The sequence below is a fragment of the Diceros bicornis genome, chromosome 4 (assembly GCF_020826845.1).
Source record: "Diceros bicornis minor isolate mBicDic1 chromosome 4, mDicBic1.mat.cur, whole genome shotgun sequence".
Taxonomy (NCBI): domain Eukaryota; kingdom Metazoa; phylum Chordata; class Mammalia; order Perissodactyla; family Rhinocerotidae; genus Diceros; species Diceros bicornis.
The window spans coordinates 54309452-54326554 of record NC_080743.1 but is presented as its reverse complement, the minus strand read 5'-3'; the positions used below and the strand labels follow the sequence as shown (position 1 = coordinate 54326554).

Genomic DNA, 17103 nt, shown 5'->3' with positions numbered 1-17103 from the left:
GCGCACAAACCACAAGAAACAGAATGGCTCTTTCCCAGTGATAATGCCAAAAGGCCTGATCCAAAGGCTCAGGTGAGCAACCATCTCTCTGACTTTTTTCAGCCATGCCTCTCCCTGCAAACTGAAAAACTGGCATGAAGAATCAAATAAATCAGTGCACTTGTCTTTATGTATGAAACAAAGTAGATTTAGTGATTCAAAAAATGAGACTATGGGGTCAAGTTTCTCTGTGGGTGCCTGTTATTTTGTCTCTAGACAGACCTAGAGAACCTTTCACTTTCCTTCTCATGGTTTCTGGGTTCCCAAGTGGAGTTATTAACCACACCCACCCCCTGCCCACGTATACAGGCTTTCCCCAAAGGTGGAGGATGGTGAGCAAAGAAGGGATCCCAGGTCCTTTGGGCCTCTGTCCCCAACAGGATCCGGTGATTTCTGTTTTTGTTTCCATTACTGGATGGAATAAAAATAAAGAGGAGTGAGCCCTTAGATAGATTGGGGCAAATGCTAAGGAGAGGCATCCGACCCCTATAGGGAAATTGGAGGGCTGAGCACCCACCTGGAGAAAGTATGAGGTGGTACCAGGCCTTGACCAGACCCAGCACCAAGGCTTGGGGATTAGGCAGATAGGCCTTAATTTGGGAGATCCCAAGAACCTATTCCTGGCACAGCTATAAGCCAGAAATAAGGGTAGACTGACGTGCCACTTAATCAATCATGAAACTGATTTAGTCAAATCAATTATTTAAGCACTGAAGTACTTATGAGAAAAAATTGTGACAAAGATACATGCATGGAAAAGTCTGGAAAGGAAGCACACAAGAAGAGAGTGGGGAAGGAGGAAGCACTTCATGATGCTTTAGAAATGACTGGTTCCATTCCAGCTTCACCCCAGTGCTCTGTCTACATCCATGTCTGCCCCCACCTTCTGCCCCCAGGGATCGCTTTCCCTGAAATTCTGTCTACCCTGTGAGGGTAGGCAGAGCTCTCTCCTCTGAGTGTGAATGTCACTTCCTGCTTCAGTTCAATTCCTCAGGCTAGAGTCTTCTACAGGCGGTCCCTCTACAGAGGGTCTTTGGGCCTCTTTCCTATGGGATTCATTCCCTGCAATTCTTATTTCCCTGTTTCCCCAGTCCATAAGATCAAACGTTATGTGCAATCAATGAAACTCTTGTTATTATATATGAACATTTCTTTTAACACAAATGTTAGAGTTGTTGCACTTCTGTTAAGATGATAATTATTGTACTTTTTTCTGAAGGTGAAGGGGAGAAGAGCATTTTCATTGTCTACAGACTAGAAAGCAGTGGGCGAAGGTGCTCTTCCATCTACTTCAAGTTTCAGGTTGCTTGAGGGTGCTTCTAGGTGGTGGGTGTTAAAGGTGAGCCCTGCCATGTGGAGCCAGGACAGATGCTAGGCAGGGATGTATCCTTGTTTCACAGATAAGCTACATTTTTTTTAAACCAAATAATCTAGAATTATGTTGCTAGATTTGATTATACCCCTTTTGGTTTTTTCTAAGCTTTAGTAAAGTCTTATTCATTTATTTCAGTTTTATCTCAGCTGGCTTATAGAGTAGCAGGAAAATATTTTGTTTCCAAACTAGAGCCCACGTGGGAGAGCAGCATCTCTTGAAGCTAGATGGTAGTCATCCAGAAAATCAGAAGGGTAAAGTAAATCTGTGGAGGTAAGAGCTGGGGCCTTATGATATCACTGCTCCTCCCCACTTGAAATCTCTCCTTGCAGTGCCATGCCTGGAGATCTGGGTTTAAGTTATCAAGGACAGCAGCAGTTACATTCTGCCTTCCTATAGGGCAAGGGACTGGGACAGACAAGCAGGACCCCTAATGTCTCTGGACACAGAGAGGTTATGAGAAAGCCTCAAATGAAAGGGTAAAAATAATGCACCCATTTCTCATCGTGCGTTACTCCCTCGTATCTCTGTAAGATGTATGGATGCAGTCCCTGCTAGTGTGCTAAAGGAGAAAAGCTGTGGAGTAACCCTCCTGAGCACCACAGAGGGGTGAGTTCTCTCATTCTTATGGTCCCTCAGAAATCATTATAAGTGATATTTCCTTCTTTTGTGTCTATACTATTCCCTCTTGTCTCCCTCATATCCTCTCTCTCTCTTTCTCTGTCTCCCCGGCCCCCCTCATTCTGTCTCTCTTTCTCTGTCTTAATTTCTTACACATATGCATACCTTTACCTTTTAACCCTGTGCCCCCAAATATATTATTGCTCAAACTACCTAATAGGATAATCAGGTTAGACTTGACTTCTAAGTTTTTAAAGATTTCTTTAGAGTAGGTCTCACTTCAAATCATCCCTGATTACCAAATTTCCAAGTTGATCTCCATTGCAGTCAGCTCATTTATTTGCTTTATTTAAGAGTTAAATGCCATGGGACTCATAGTTCTAGTGTCTTTCAAGTTGTGGATGTTTGTGCCCCAACGCTTACCCAGAGAGGAAGGGGTAGGGACTGTTTAGATCTATGGGCACCCACTGAGCTGCTGCTTCTGCCCTCCCTCCTGGGGCTTCTTCTGGTGTGTCTTTCTTGCAGCTGTTCTTACTTCTGATATTTCAGCTCTTCTTCAAACTGTCTTTCTTTTTAAATTTTTTTTTAAAATTTTTATTTATTTGTTTTTCCCCCAAAGCCCCAGTAGATAGTTGTGTGTCATAGCTGCACATCCTTCTAGTTGCTGTATGTGGGACACGGCCTCAGCACGGCCGGAGAAGCAGTGCGTTGGTGTGCGCCCGGGGTTCCAAACCCGGGCCGCTGGCAGCGGAGCGTGAGCACTTAACCGCTAAGCCATGGGGCCGGCCCATGTCTTTCTTTTTAAAGGTAGGAAGATACCGCCTTCTCATGACCAGAGTCCAAAGAGATTTCTAAATTCCACTTTTTCTTTCTTTGAAGTTCCTTATGTATTATCACATAGAAAACAGTGTCCACCAAAAATATTACTCCCATTGCCAGATGGAAAAGGACATGAAACCAGACAGAAGTTGGTGACTGGAGCCCTGAAACAGAAAATGACAAAGAGAAGAAATGCTTTTTAGAAACCAGAGGGATCTGGCTGAGTTATGTTTGGAACAGGAAGTTGGCTGGGACCTGATATGCCAGTTCCCAGTGGAGACACTGGTAATTTCAGGGGGGAGGAAGTAGCTGGAGGTAGCTCCAGCTGGGCTATAAGGTGTACGGACTCAGGGCAGGATCCTCATAAGAGCCTAATCGCTGGGGCCCTGTCGGTGGACTTACTCCCTAGTTTCAGAGACAACTGCTATTTCTATGCCATTTAATGCTTGAAATAAATTTGGGTTGAAGATAAACTTTTTTCCTAAACAGTTTTTGTTCTGGAGCTCACAATCTCTCCACCTCAGCCAGATATAGACACTTGGGCAAGTATTTATGCGCAACCCACAAAATCTCTGTCTCACCAATCTACCAAGGGAGCTCCTTGAAGTAAGAACTGCACCCCAGTATCTTACCTGGGGTGAAAATAAATAGGAGGAACTCAATATATTATTGATTATATTGTTGGTGAGAGAGAGGGGGAAAGAAGAGGAGAAAAGAGGAGAAGAGAGAAGAGGAGAGGAGAGGGAGGTGAGAGAGAGGAAAAATAGAAAATAAAGAAGAGAAGAAAAGAAAAGAAGGAAGGAAGGAAGGACAAAAAGAAGGAAATAAATGGAGGAAGGAAAGGAAATAAATGAAAGAAATAGAAAGGAAGAGAAATTTAATGAAGTTTGTGAGGAGAATAGTGAAGTTCTGAGTTAAGAGTGGAAAGGCCTGTTCATGGGTTTTTCATGGATGGGCCATGAAATCCCCTTGAACAGATCTCAGTCCCATAGGAGAAAAGGGAGCATCCTCTCTTGTGCCAGTCAATTCCCATCATTCTCACCCACCAAGAACTTGAAGCTCCAACTCAGGGCTGTGCTTGATGACATTTCCATCTTCTGTGGTAGCCTCACACTGGTATAGCCCAGAATCTTCTCTTTTAGCAGTTAGTATCTGGTATTCAGAGGATGTGTTCCTGCTCATCAGGATCTTTCTGTCCACATAGAAGGAGAAGTAAAGCTGCAAACCAGGCCTCTGTAGGAGCAACTTGGTTTCACAACTCAGGTTGACCAGATTCCCCTCCAGGATCGGTAATGATGAGGATACTTTCAGCACTGGGGCTGGAAATAGCTCTAAAGAAAAAGTTGACAGGGACAGGGTTGCCTGCTTCAGTGTCAAGGTTCTTTTACAGAAGATATACCCCCACCCTCTTTGGGAAGCCTGCCGCTAGAGAATGCATCCATAAGACATAATTTTTCCCACTTCCAGCAGAGAGGCATTCTTGGGGTTTCCTCATAGATATACTTACAGTTGCCAGCTTGCTCACATCCTACAGGGGAGAATACCTCTACACAGTCCATGCTCCCCTGACTAGCCATGTTATTTATTATATGACCATGCACTTTTAGTAATGGTTGACCAGGAGTGGACATTGGCTCACACTATCCAGGTCAGTGACTCATTACTTGTGTTCCTGCCTCAAAAGATAATCTGGGACAATAATTTCTTTCCCATAGGAGGGAACTATTTTTCAGACAGAAAAAAGTTGCTAGTGGTTGTGACTACTAAGATGAAAGGCCATGAAAGAGTCACAACAAGGGTGGTGTGCAAACTGGAACAAAGGAAGCTGCTTAGTTAGCAGATGCTCAGAAAGAAGGGGAACCAGAGAGTCCACGTTTTCTCTGAAAGACAGACAGAAAGTACATACAACAAAGTCCTAATGTCTTCCTGGCTTCTGTTTCTATGGAGCTTTTATGAGGTTCCATTGGGTTATTTTCTAATATCTCTCCTACCTACCTTAAGTGAGTCTCTATTCCTTGCAGCTAAAATAAAATTGATGAAATGGATCCTCACTATGTCCTGGCCTTGACATTAGCTCCAGTGATTATTGATGGACCACTGTGGAAAGGGCAATGGACTGGGACTTAGATGACCTCAGTTCTGGTCCCAGCCCAGCCACTGGTCATTGTGTGGCCTTCAGTAAGGCAGTTTACCTGTTTGGAGCTCAGTTTCTTCACTTACAATTTGAAGAGATGATTTATGATGGTTCCTCTGGTCCTTACAACTATAGCTCTATGACTATTCAGATGCAATACCTTTTACAGTGATAGGTACTCCTGCTGATGTGTAGCGATGCAATCCCAGGCCTGAGCAGTGATAGATGCCATTGTGACTCACGTTGGTTTTCCGAATGGTGAATTCAGAATTCCAAGGAGAAAATTTAAAGGCTTTGCCATCTTGATAGAAAAGTATATTGTACACCCGCTTATTCTTCCATCCATGACACCTCAAGGCCAGAGGTTCCCCTTCAATGAAGACTCTGTTAGAGACCTGGAGTAGTAGCCAATCTGAAAAACGTGGACACAAAATATATGTATACAGTGGTAGAGGCACAAGGAGGCCAAAGCTGAGCCTTCTTATCTTCTTATTGGCTTTCTCCTCTTTTTCTCCTTGCAACATTCTAACCTCAGAGCTCCGCTGAATTTGAGGCCTGTCTCCCATTCCTCAAATGTCTTTAGCCTTGCTGGGAAGAAAAGTGATCTTTACTGGTAGCTGTGTACACAGCCCCTTCTTATGTTCCCTTTCCAGATGCCAGAAGTTGCTAGGGACAAAAACAGTTTACTCAATATAGTAGGCAGAATTCTAAGATGACCTCAATGAGTCACAGTCTTGTATAATCCCCTTGAGTGTGGGTGGAACCTATGACTTGCTTCCAGCCAACAGAATATGACAAAGGTGATGGGGTGTCACTCCCATGATTATGTTACATTATATAAGACTCTGTCTTAGCAGACTAGACTGAGAGAGTCTCCTGCTGGCCTTCAGGAAGTGAGCTGCCATGTTGTGAGAGAGCCTGTGATGGCCATTTGGCAAAGGGCCTCTAGAAGCTGAGATTGGCTCCCAGCTGACAGCCAGCAAGAAGGTGGGGAACTCAGTCCTACAACCACAAGGAACTGAATTTTTCCAATGACTGTGTGAGCTTGGAAGAGCTGTAGAAAGGTACACAGCCCAGTCCAACACCCTGATTACAGCTTTGTGGGACCCGGACAGAGCACCCAACTAAGCTGGGCTGGGACTCCTAACTCCTGGAAAGATAATATCTTTCCAGGATATGTCTGCTGTTTTAAGCTCTTAAGTTTGTGGCAATTTGTTACACAGCAATGGAAAAGTAATACATTCGAACTCCTGACAAATTTGTTAATGGGATCACACGTACCAAGACAAGCACACGGAATGGAAACCATATCCAGATGCATATATGCTACTAAATTGATAGGAACACTCACATATGTGCAGATCAGTGATATAGCTGGTAAAAACAAGCTCCAAGTCAAACGGACCCTCTCTTTTAATGTACATCTCTACACATAACCAAAAATGCCTTCTTTACTCTTTCTTCTCTGGAGCAATTGGTTTGGCTAAATAAGGATGAAGTTCTTAAAGGACAAAAGAAGAAGAGACAGTAGCGCTTTTTTCCCCTCGGAAAGAACGGAAGGCAGGTATTCCAGTGCTATATTATCTTTACAGTCTTGGATGCTGCCATTGAGCTTCTAAATATAATGAATACTCTTTCCTCCCTTATTCCTGTTCCCAACCAAGAGGTGCTCAAAGCCTGGACTGCCCAAACACACAGATACCTTTGCTTTAGACATCCACAAACATAGTGGGAAGTTTTAATATACCTCCATCAGAAACTGTCCAAAATACTAGTAATGATATAAAATATTTGAATGACACAATTAATAGACTTGATATGTGGATTTATATAGAATGCTGTACCTTAGAAAGAGAAAATTCATATACTTTCCAAACACACGTGCAACAGTTATAAAAATTAAGCACGTACTAGGCCACAAAGCGATTTTCAACAAATACCAAGGAACTGATATCATAATTAACACAAATTCTGACCAAAATGCCATAAAATTAGACATCAATAATAAAAAGCCACCCTCCAAAAACACTTCTAAACAATTCATGAGTAAAAAAAAAAAAGAAATTATAATGGAAATTAAAAATAGTTAGCTTTAAGAGATAATGGGAATATTACATATTAAAACTTGTGGGATGTGGCTTTTAGCAGACGTCACTAATTTCCTACTCAAAAACCATTCTCCCCATCTTCCTCACTTTGGAGTAGAAAGGGGGCACTCCTTCTAAGTCATATGATTAGGACTTGGGTTCACAAACCAGCTGTATTTTCTTGGTCTCAGCACACACAGATTTAAAGTGACTGAGAATTAGTGTAACTGAAATTAAATCCTCCACTGCTGACTAACTATGGCAAAACATTTTTAAAATAGGGTATAGACAGCACCAACCAAAAAACTTCATGTATTGTACTGAAGTAAAATTAAGAACTTTTGTTCACTGAAAAAATTAAAAAACATAATGAGATAGCAAAAAGGCAAGCCACAAAGTGGAAGATATTTGCAATACTTGACACAGGACTCATATCCAGAATATATAAAGAACTCCTACAAGTCTATAAGGAAAAGGCAGACAACAATAAAAAAAAATTGGCAAAAAACCTGGACAGGTATTTTACGAAAGAGAGTATCCAAAAGGTAATAAACGTGAAAAATGAAATGCTCAATATCATTAGTCATCAGGGAAGTGTAAATTAAAACCATAATGTGATCTTACTGCACATGCACCAGAATGGCTACAATGAAAAAAACTGGAAACACCTAGTGTTGACGAGGATGAGGAGGAATCAGAACTCTCACACTCTGCTGGTGGAAGTGTAATGTGGTATAAGCACTTTGGAAATCTAAAGCTGAATGTATGCATATTTTGTGATCTAGCAATTCTACTCCTAGGCATATTCCAACGGAAATGTGTCCATAAGTGCACTAAATGACATGGTCAAAAATGTCCGCAGCAGTACTCTTTGTAAGAGGCTAAAACTGGATAAAACCCAAGAGTCCATCAACAGAATGGATAAATATGCAATATTATACAGTAAGAAGAACAAATGAACTGCAACTTCACAACATGTATGAATCTCACAATCAGCGTGAGAAAAAGAAGGTAGACACAAAAGAGTACAAACTGTACCATACTGCATCCATTTATATGAAGTTAAAAAATAGGCAAAATGCTATGGTGTTAGAAGTCTGTGTTGGGGGATTGTGGCTAGAAACGGGCAAGAAGGAGTTTCTGTGGTTCTGGAAGTGTTCTATTTCTTGATCTGGCTGCTGTTTACTTTGTGAAAATTCACTGAGGTGTACATTTAAGGTTTTTGTATGTTATACTTTAATAAAAATTCACATTAAAATATAATGTAAACAGATATATAATGTAATAATGTAATATACAACAATGTATGTAAAAGATATTATTTTCAATAAGTCACCAATGCTGGGAGTTCGAGAGTCTGGGCAGAGGCAAAGAAAATGGCTTCTTTCCAGTCCTAGTTCATTTTTTTTCACTTGAACCGTGAAACAATTCTGCTTCTGCTCAAACTACACAAAGTCTCTTGTTAAAACAGTTCTGTCAGCTCCCCTAACCTCTCTAGCCTAGGAACTGATTCCTAGAGTCCTAAGAGACACACTTAGCGTTTTCTCTGACATTCTCAACGTTTCCTTAGCTGAAGCCCATTTCTTCCAAAAGCAACGTAATCCGCATAAATCTAATTCTGCTTCCAGCATGGATTATCAATGCATTATCAATTCTCAATTGTTAAAGAAGTTTTAGCTTGTTGCTTTTGAATAACTAAATAATCCATTTGAATGGTTTGTCCTGAGCAATGAAACATTTTGCCCTGAAAAGTATTGCAGTCTCCATCTCTTGACAAATAGAAACTACTTACAGATTTAAGTGGATGGTGGCTTTTTTTTTCTGCTTCTATTTATCATAGTTTAAAACACTTAAAGTCTCATAGTAATTCTATGCCCAGAGCATTATCTTATAGATATACCATAAAATGTACCCCATACTATATGTATGAAGATGTTTATTATGGCATTGTTTGTAAAAGCAAAAGAATGGAAATACACTAGGAGTTTACTAATAGGGAGAATAGTCAAATCAATGATAGCACAGCCATACAGCAGACATTTGAAAGTATGAGGTACATCTCTATTGATATAAACAGATCTCCAAGGTGGTAAAAGTAAGGTGTGGGACAGTATACGGAGTATTCTACAACCACTTTTTAAAAAAGTTTATATATATTAACAGTTTTGTTTCTGTGAAAGTTGACTGTGGGACTAGGGGTTTGGGTAGGAGGGAGATTTCATTGTTAATCATTGTACATTTCTCTGAATTATTACTTACTATATGCAGGCGTACCTTTTTTCAACAAAACTAGACAATTTTGAATCATAAAATCTTAGGGTCTGAATTTTACTCTAGGTACCCTACTCACAGCTGCCCCAGTTGGGGTGCTGTTGGGGCACAGTTTAAAGACCCTAATGTGATGTTTTTTGTATCTTGACTTAATTTCACCTCGTAGGCACATAGAGCTGAGACTCATACTCAGATAAATCAGCACGCACACATCTGGCATCCAGAAAGGAGAAAACACAAAGGAAGACCTTGTGATTTCCAGCCCTCCTGCTCCACGCCGTACTTACCTCTGTGGATTTCCAGCTGTATAGGGTCACTTGGCACTGAGAGACCTGTCTGGCATCTGTATTCACCACCATCATTGACGCTAGTAGCAGCGATTCTGTATCTGGGGGTCAAGATCTGAATGGTTGTGCCATTGAGAAACCACTGTGTAGAGCTGTTCTCAGGCAGACGGGGTCCCTCACACCATAAGGTTACATTTTCATCTTGGAATACACTGACCCATGGAGGCTGCAAGGTGATCACTGCCTTTGTGGGGTCTGCTTAGGGATTGAAAAAAAAAAAAAAGACCAAGTGGAATAAAAGGGAAGTCTGAGCAATTGGTAAAGTTTTGTGGATAGCACAAGGAAAAAATGTACATTTAGATTAGATGGAAAAATAGGCAAGTGGGAACCTACAAGAGCCAATCATTAAGAGTGTCCAGACTCTGCTGCAGAGAGCTCTGTTACTAAATCTGCGTCTAGGTGTTGGAGATTTTGGGTTCCGGAGAAATAAATGACTAATTTGGGTCTCATTGTTGGTAAACAATGAAGCAGGGTTTTAAACTAAGGCAAACTGATTGGAGCCGATTTTCTGATCGTCTGTACTATACTGTCTCCGAGGGTTAATATCAGGCCTTAATTAGCATCTGCATTGGAAATCGAGGTTCAAATTCCTCACTTTGAATCCTTCAGTACCTGCTTGATTCTCTCTGAGGAAAAAAAAAGTACTCAGCTTTCTTCTAAAGGGGACTTTTTTGGGACATGTTGGAAAACGCAGCAGAGCTGCTTCTGTATTTTTGCAATTCTGGCCCTTTCCTGCTATTATATATACATTTAAGCATTTAGTTCAGAGGTTAGGGCTCATTCAGAAAATATTAGAGACAAACCTTAAAAACCAGGATTTTATAAAAATCATACTCTGAATATACGATATTTTACATAATTTATAAATCTTTCTCCTTTCTATTCTCTCCCTATACTCTCTTCTTCAGGATAATGGGATCATCGTTTGGAAGCAGGAATGTAGCAGAGGAAGAGAAGTTGAGTTGGACATTACTCACCCACTTGCCCACCAACTGGAACTGTAAGAGAGCAAAGAATAGAGACATCAGTTGGTCGGGGGGAAATGACAAAGAAGGGAGAATTGGGGAGACAATTAATGTAGACTATGAGGGGCCAGCTCAGGTCTCCTGAGTTTCTCTCTATCCCTTTCCCTAAACCAGTACAGAGGTACTGAACAGCCTACAGCTGGTTTTTGATGAGGCTCTATTTTGACATGATGCTTCCAGACTTAGTGTTACTCTGAGTCTCCCTTCCCATCCTCTTGATATAATAAACACCAATAAACCATGAAACACAGATACAGTTGTCTCCATACTCATGAGTTCTAGCCTAGGATACTAAAGGAAGACAAAAAAATCCTGAGTTCCCATAACCAGAGCCTGTACCCTTCTAACTACCCCCTCTAAGCCCAACTTACCCCAAAGGAGCAGAGCTGTGAAGAGCCACATGTTGTCTCCAAGCTGATGGGAGCAGTGAAATACGTAACATGCAAGATGTTGAAGACTTTCTGCTGTGGGCTCTGGAGCCAAGATTAGAAAAGAGGAAGGAAATTGTCACTTCTGACTGCTTTAATTATGTTCCTTTTCTGGGGAAATATATTCCTAATTCTTGAAGCATGCTCTCCCCATTCTCATACTTCTTGGCCCATCTCTCCCAGTTTGAAACTCTGGGTTTTGGGTTTATGAAACTCTAAGAATCCAAGGAAAGAGCTCAAGTTTTACTGACATTCTATTCTGATTATATTCTCCCTCTACCAATTCTGTTTCTTGGGGCTACAATATGGCAAATCTCTATTTTTAAAATTGGTTCAAAACCTGGCTAATGCCTCCAAAACTTGATCATTTAAATCCAGATTATTCTATAGCAGCCTCTATGAGGTGTGTGAGGAATTACTAATCTGCAAGAGCCCCCCTAATACAAACCAGCCTCTCTTCCTCTGGGAACACATGCAGGATCAATTTCTCATTTTGGTTTTAAAAAAAACGCCATCTCTTTGAAAGACATTATGAATTTGGGGTGTTTATCTTGGCTAAATCCAAGGAAATCAAATGTTTAATGTAAATGCTGTAGAAAAGAAAAAATAACATATATATATATATATATATATATATATGAGCGGAAATATCCCTAAGAAGGGAGTTGCAGAGTACAGGTGGGAAGCACTATGCCTGAGTTGGTTCCTGAGGCAGAGTGTAAGGATAGAAAGAGATTTTTAGGTGTTCTGTTAAGAGAGAAAGAAGACTAAACAGAAACTAGGATGAGTCCAATGAGTGCCAAAGGGACTTAGGTAGCAATCTCACACTGATAGAGAATTAAAAATGATGACAAATAATGTTGTAGATTGAATTAGTGGCCCTAATTTCTCATCCCTCCCTGAAACTACGCTATCTTCACAGCCTCATGAGAGGCTGAGAGTACTTCCCTGACCCTTGGCTTTAACTTTTCCATGTGACTTTCATGAAATGAAATGTGGATGGGAACAGCATTATGATAATTCTGAGCCTAGACCTTAGGAATCTTCACATATTACCTCTTACCCTCTGGTGCATCTGTGATTGTCGTGACAAGAACATGCTCTGGCTAGTCAGCTATATTGTGAGGCAGAGCTGTCCTAGCCATTGTAGCCTGAAGTAGAGCTGCTCCAGCTGCCCTGCAAACTTCGAGTGAGAAATAAATGCTTACTGTTGTATGCCACTAACATTTTGAAATGATTATAGAGCAATAGCTGACTGATACAAATGAAAAGCAAGGAAGCAAGATCTAGGAAGAACTCAGGATGTTCTGAGAGAGACGGGAGAACCCTCAGCTCATTGAAATTTATATTCAAAGTCTATATTCATAACTATTACACTGTTTTGTCTTCAAAATTTTCATTGTATGGATGTACCATAATTTATTTCACCAAAATTTCTTTATAGACATGCAGGTTATTTCTAATGTTTTACTGTTATGGCCAGCAATGAACAGTCTTGTACCTATCTTTAAATACTCGACTTATTTTTTCCGTAGAACACATTCCTAGAATCAGCATTCTCAATCAAAGGAAATGTACATTTTTTCTTTGGATAGATGCTGTCGGATTGTCTGTTATCTTTATCAATGCATATATTTGTACAGTGTTTATTATGTGCCAGGCAAATATGCTTGATATGTATTTTCTCATTTAATCCTCAGAATAAACTATGGGTAGACACTATTGTTATGCCCATTTTACAAATGAGGGAACTAGTCAAAGAGGAATTTGGTACTTTGTCCAAGGTTATAAAAAGTAGAAGCAGGATTCAAAATCAGGCAGTTTGATCTCCTTTACACTCTCAACAGTAGAGCATAACAGTACCCACCACATCCCTCACAATTCCTGATTTGTAGTAAAATAGCTGCTTCTTTGAAAAATGAGCAAATGTGTTTCCTTGACCAGGAAAACATGGGGGAATGAGTAGTGTTGTGGAAGGGGAATGAAAGACATCCATGACCTGGAAGGATGAAATACTTTGTTTCTAATAAGCATCTGTAGTTTCCAGATGTTGAGTCAATAGCCACTGATGTAGGTCTGAATCTAGTAAAAAGAACTAGGAGATAATGGAGCAAACATTGTAACTAAGGCAGAGTAGTCTCCAGTATTTATTGGCCAATGAAAATCACGAGGCTCACAAGAACCATTAGGAGAATTTACATCTATATGTGACATTTATATTTCCATATATTGGTGATATTTTATAATACCATCTTACTCATAGGCTTCATCTTTCAAAATCACTTCACAAATACGTTTTTATGAAAGGTAGATGCAAAGTCTCAGTTGCCTATTTTAACTAAAATCGTTCTCTTCTCTACAATAAAAAATGATTTGTGAACAATTATTTGATATATTTTTTATAAGGTAAGATAATTTAAATCTCATAAAGAATTGACCCCAAATTTATTTTATTTTTGCACTCTTTATGAGTAAAATGCAGTCAGTAATCCTTTTTTCCCTACTGAATCTTACCAACTGTATATTTTAGGAACTATTGAAATATATCAACTAAATTTTAGGTAAATAATTGTGTATAATTGTCTACAGCACCATTTTGCTGAACATGTTTTGTATGATGTTGTAACATCTCTTTAATAGCTGAAATATATTACCTTTATATACTTGCTAATGCTGGAAGTGTTTTTCAGGAGATTCAGATAAACTTTACCTGATGTTTTTCTTCAACTACCATTTATTATAAAAAGTTCCCCATTCGTTCAATTTCTAGTTTCCATTAGAAATTCAACTGATTTTTCATTCTTATTCTTACTGCTTGATCTATCAAATCTTTCCCTGGTTCCTGCATCCTCAAAGTGATTTCATCAACTTAAAAAAAATTTAATCCTCATCTATGACTTTATATTTATATCATCTAGTCTTTTCAGTTAATTTCTGGTGGTGTTATAATTTGTCTTCTATGTTTGTTTCAATTTGGAATGACCTTGTCCATTTCCTCTTCCCCTAATCCCACTTTTTTTGGTCATCATGAATATATTCATTAAACCCGTTGTCTAATTTTCCTGTGTGCACTTGAGATTCCTTCCTAAGCTTTTTAGGAATCAAACCATTATAAATCTCAGTCTGTCTGCTTTTGCATACATTTTCCATCATTCTCAAGATAGCAAATCAGTGCATTTTGATTTTGTTCCTTCGTCACAGCAGCAAGGGATTCTGGCCAAATTGAAAAGGCCAGAGGGGGAGGGGAGAAGGCTTAAAACATTTATGTAAAACATTTACGTAAATGTTTTATGCAAAACATTTATGTAAAACATCTCTTGTGTTCTGAAACAGAGAAACTCTTCACATGAACTCCTCCCCCAACTTTTAGCTGTCTGATAGTGTGAGTCAGCACTATTTTGAAAGGCCCTCACCTAGTACTATAAGTGGGGGAGACCACAGTCATTTGTTGGATCATAGTGTGTGAAAGCTCCTGATCTTCTGTGTTCCCCAAGCTAGCACTATCTTCCCTCCACCACTTTGGTGTGTCAGGAAAACACCTTAAGAGTCATGGTGACATGGGCAGGAGGGAATTGATCAAGATGGGAGTTTGTGAATAGAAGGGGTAGATGGGTTAGGAAGGTAGGGAGGTAGGTGGTTGGCCACAAACTCTTCCTCCTTCTTTTGCCCTTGTTCCACCCCAGGAGAGAAAAAATCCTTATTTCTTTTCAGAATTTAAAAAAATTTATGCAATATTTTATAAAAATGAAACAATGTGTAATATATATGTGTATATGGTTATGATACACAATGAGCAAATGAATACTTATGAACCCACCACTAAAATTAAGAACTAAAATATTATTAATAACATACCAGATTTCCAGCCAAGATGGAGTAGTAGAGATTGGATTTATCCTCTCAGCTGAAATAAAAATAAAAATGAACAAAATATATTAAACAACGGTTTTCAAAACAGTGGACATCAGGCAACAAAGCACAGTCATCCCTGAGGGATGGGAAAGAGATGATCCTGTGATTGCCCCAGCTCACTGCATTGAGGGGGTCTCCAGGCTGTGGTGCTGGGAGGGGAAATTCAGGCAGAGCCCGGTGGAATCCCTGAGTTGAGAAGATGGAGCTGAGAATCTGGAGAGGCCAAGCTGGCTAGAGTTCACAGACCAAAGAACTAGAAAGGAGAAAACTGCACAGAGAGGGAATTCCCCAGATCTGCAGGGGATCCCCTTCAAGTATTCAGCAGAGTAGTGACCAGTTATTTGTGTGAGAAAACTACCTCAGGCCTGGGAAAGAACTACTTGAAAGGATTAGATGGAATAGCACTCAGTGCTCACACAGGGCTGGAAATAGTGCCAGTTCCCAACAGCCAGAAAGGAAAATATCATAATTCATGAGGTATGTGATAGAATACTCAGAAGGGTCTTACCTCAGTAAAGTTGAGATATGGAAGATATCAAAAGACCAAAATCCAACTTTTAGAAATGAAAACATACATTGGATGGGATTAAGAGCAGATTAGACATTGCATAAGAAAAGGTTAGCGAATATGAAGACATTATAGCAATAGAACCTATCCAAAATGAAACACAGATTGAAAAAGAAAATGAAGAGGATCAGTGAGGTATGGGACAACTTCTAGTGGCCTAAAATGTGTAATTGGAGTCCCTAAAAAGGGGAAGGGGGGACAGAAAATATATTTGAAGAAATAATGGCCCCAAATTTTCCAAACTTGATGAAAACTGTAAATTCATAGATACAAGAATCTCAACAAACCCCAAGCACACACACACACACACACACAAGCCATGAAGAAAACAACATAAGGACATCATAATCAAATTACTGAAAATTAATGGCAAAGAGAAAAAAAATCTCAAAAGCAGCCAGAGAAAAAAGATATGTTACATACAGACAGAGGAATGAAGATAAGGATGACATCTGATTTTTCATTGGAAATAATGCAAGTGAGAAGACAACGTAGCAATATCTTTAAAGAACTGAAGGAAAACAATCTGTCAACCTAGAATTCTGTGCCCAGTGAAAATATCAGTCAAAAACAAAGGTATTATAGGTATGTGAATTTTTAATTTTATAAGATGATGCCAAGTTAATTTCTAAGTGGCTATACCAGTTTACACTACCATCAGCAGGATATAAGCATTTCTATTTTGCTAATTTCCTTGCCCATACTTGATATTGTAGTAAGACTTCTTAGTCTTCCTCCCCAATTTCATGGTTATAAACTAGCACTCTGTTGTAGTCTTAATTTGCATTGCCCTGATTGCTAATAAAGTTGAACACTTTTTCATATGTTTATCCACCATTTGTGTAGTTTCCTCAATAAAATATCTGTTTGTGGCTTTTATTTTGCTTATTTTGTGCATTTTTATCTTTTTCTTAATGATTTGTAGACGTTTTAAGATTTAGTCTGGATATCAACCCTTGGGGGTTATACGCGTTGCAGTTATTTTGTGATTTGTGACTCGTCTTTTCACTTTCTTTATGTTGTCTTTTCACATACAAAAGCTCTTAATTTTAGTGTAAATTTATTGATATTTCATTTTATGGTTAGTATTGTCTTGTTTATGAAGTCCTTACCTATTCCAAAGTATTTTCTTCTAAAAGTTTTAAACTTTTGCCTTTTACATTTAAGTCTTAAGTCTATCTGTAAACAATGTCTGTATGTGATGTGAAGCAGGTATCCAATATCTTTTTTTCCACATGTATAACCAATTGTCCCAGCACCATTAAAAAACTTAAATCATTCCCTCTCTGATATGAACTGCCAATTCTATCATAAAATGTTTTCATATATATGTGGTTCTCTTCCTAGAGTCTATGCTGTTTCATTTGCAGTTTTCTTATCCTTGTGCCAATACCATTTTGTCTTAATACTATGGCTTTATAATACATCTTGACATATGGTGGTGCATGTCTCCCTAACTTATCCATTTTTAAGAGTGTCA

The 17103-nt window shown here is 39.4% G+C and overlaps 1 protein-coding gene across 2 annotated transcripts; it reads right to left on the bottom strand.

Annotated features, from left to right (window-relative positions):
- Positions 1 to 2387: 2387 nt before the first annotated feature.
- FCGR1A (Fc gamma receptor Ia) lies at positions 2388 to 11183 on the bottom strand. 2 transcript variants are annotated; one of them, XM_058539000.1, is made up of 6 exons: positions 11087 to 11183; positions 10668 to 10688; positions 9631 to 9888; positions 5146 to 5397; positions 3898 to 4182; positions 2388 to 3015 (listed from the first exon to the last, which is right to left on the bottom strand). In XM_058539000.1, the coding sequence occupies exons 1-6, from the start codon at positions 11115 to 11117 to the stop codon at positions 2834 to 2836; spliced, it is 1029 nt and encodes a 342-aa protein (XP_058394983.1). In that variant the 5' UTR covers positions 11118 to 11183; the 3' UTR covers positions 2388 to 2833. The 2 variants fall into 2 exon arrangements, with proteins under 2 accessions (XP_058394983.1, XP_058394984.1); XM_058539001.1 differs by having other exon boundaries at positions 2389 to 3015; positions 9631 to 9885.
- Between the last annotated feature and the right edge of the window lie 5920 nt (positions 11184 to 17103).

Excerpts from the sequence above, each read along its gene's own strand:
- FCGR1A (XM_058539000.1), bottom strand. The coding sequence starts at position 11,117 with ATGTGGCTCTTCACAGCTCTGCTCCTTTGGG. Across the intron at positions 10,689-11,086 it reads CACAGCTCTGCTCCTTTGGG|TTCCAGTTGGTGGGCAAGTG; the intron begins GTAAGTTGGGCT and ends GCTCTCTTACAG. Across the intron at positions 4,183-5,145 it reads AGTACCTATCACTGTAAAAG|AGCTATTTCCAGCCCCAGTG; the intron begins GTATTGCATCTG and ends CTTTTTCTTTAG.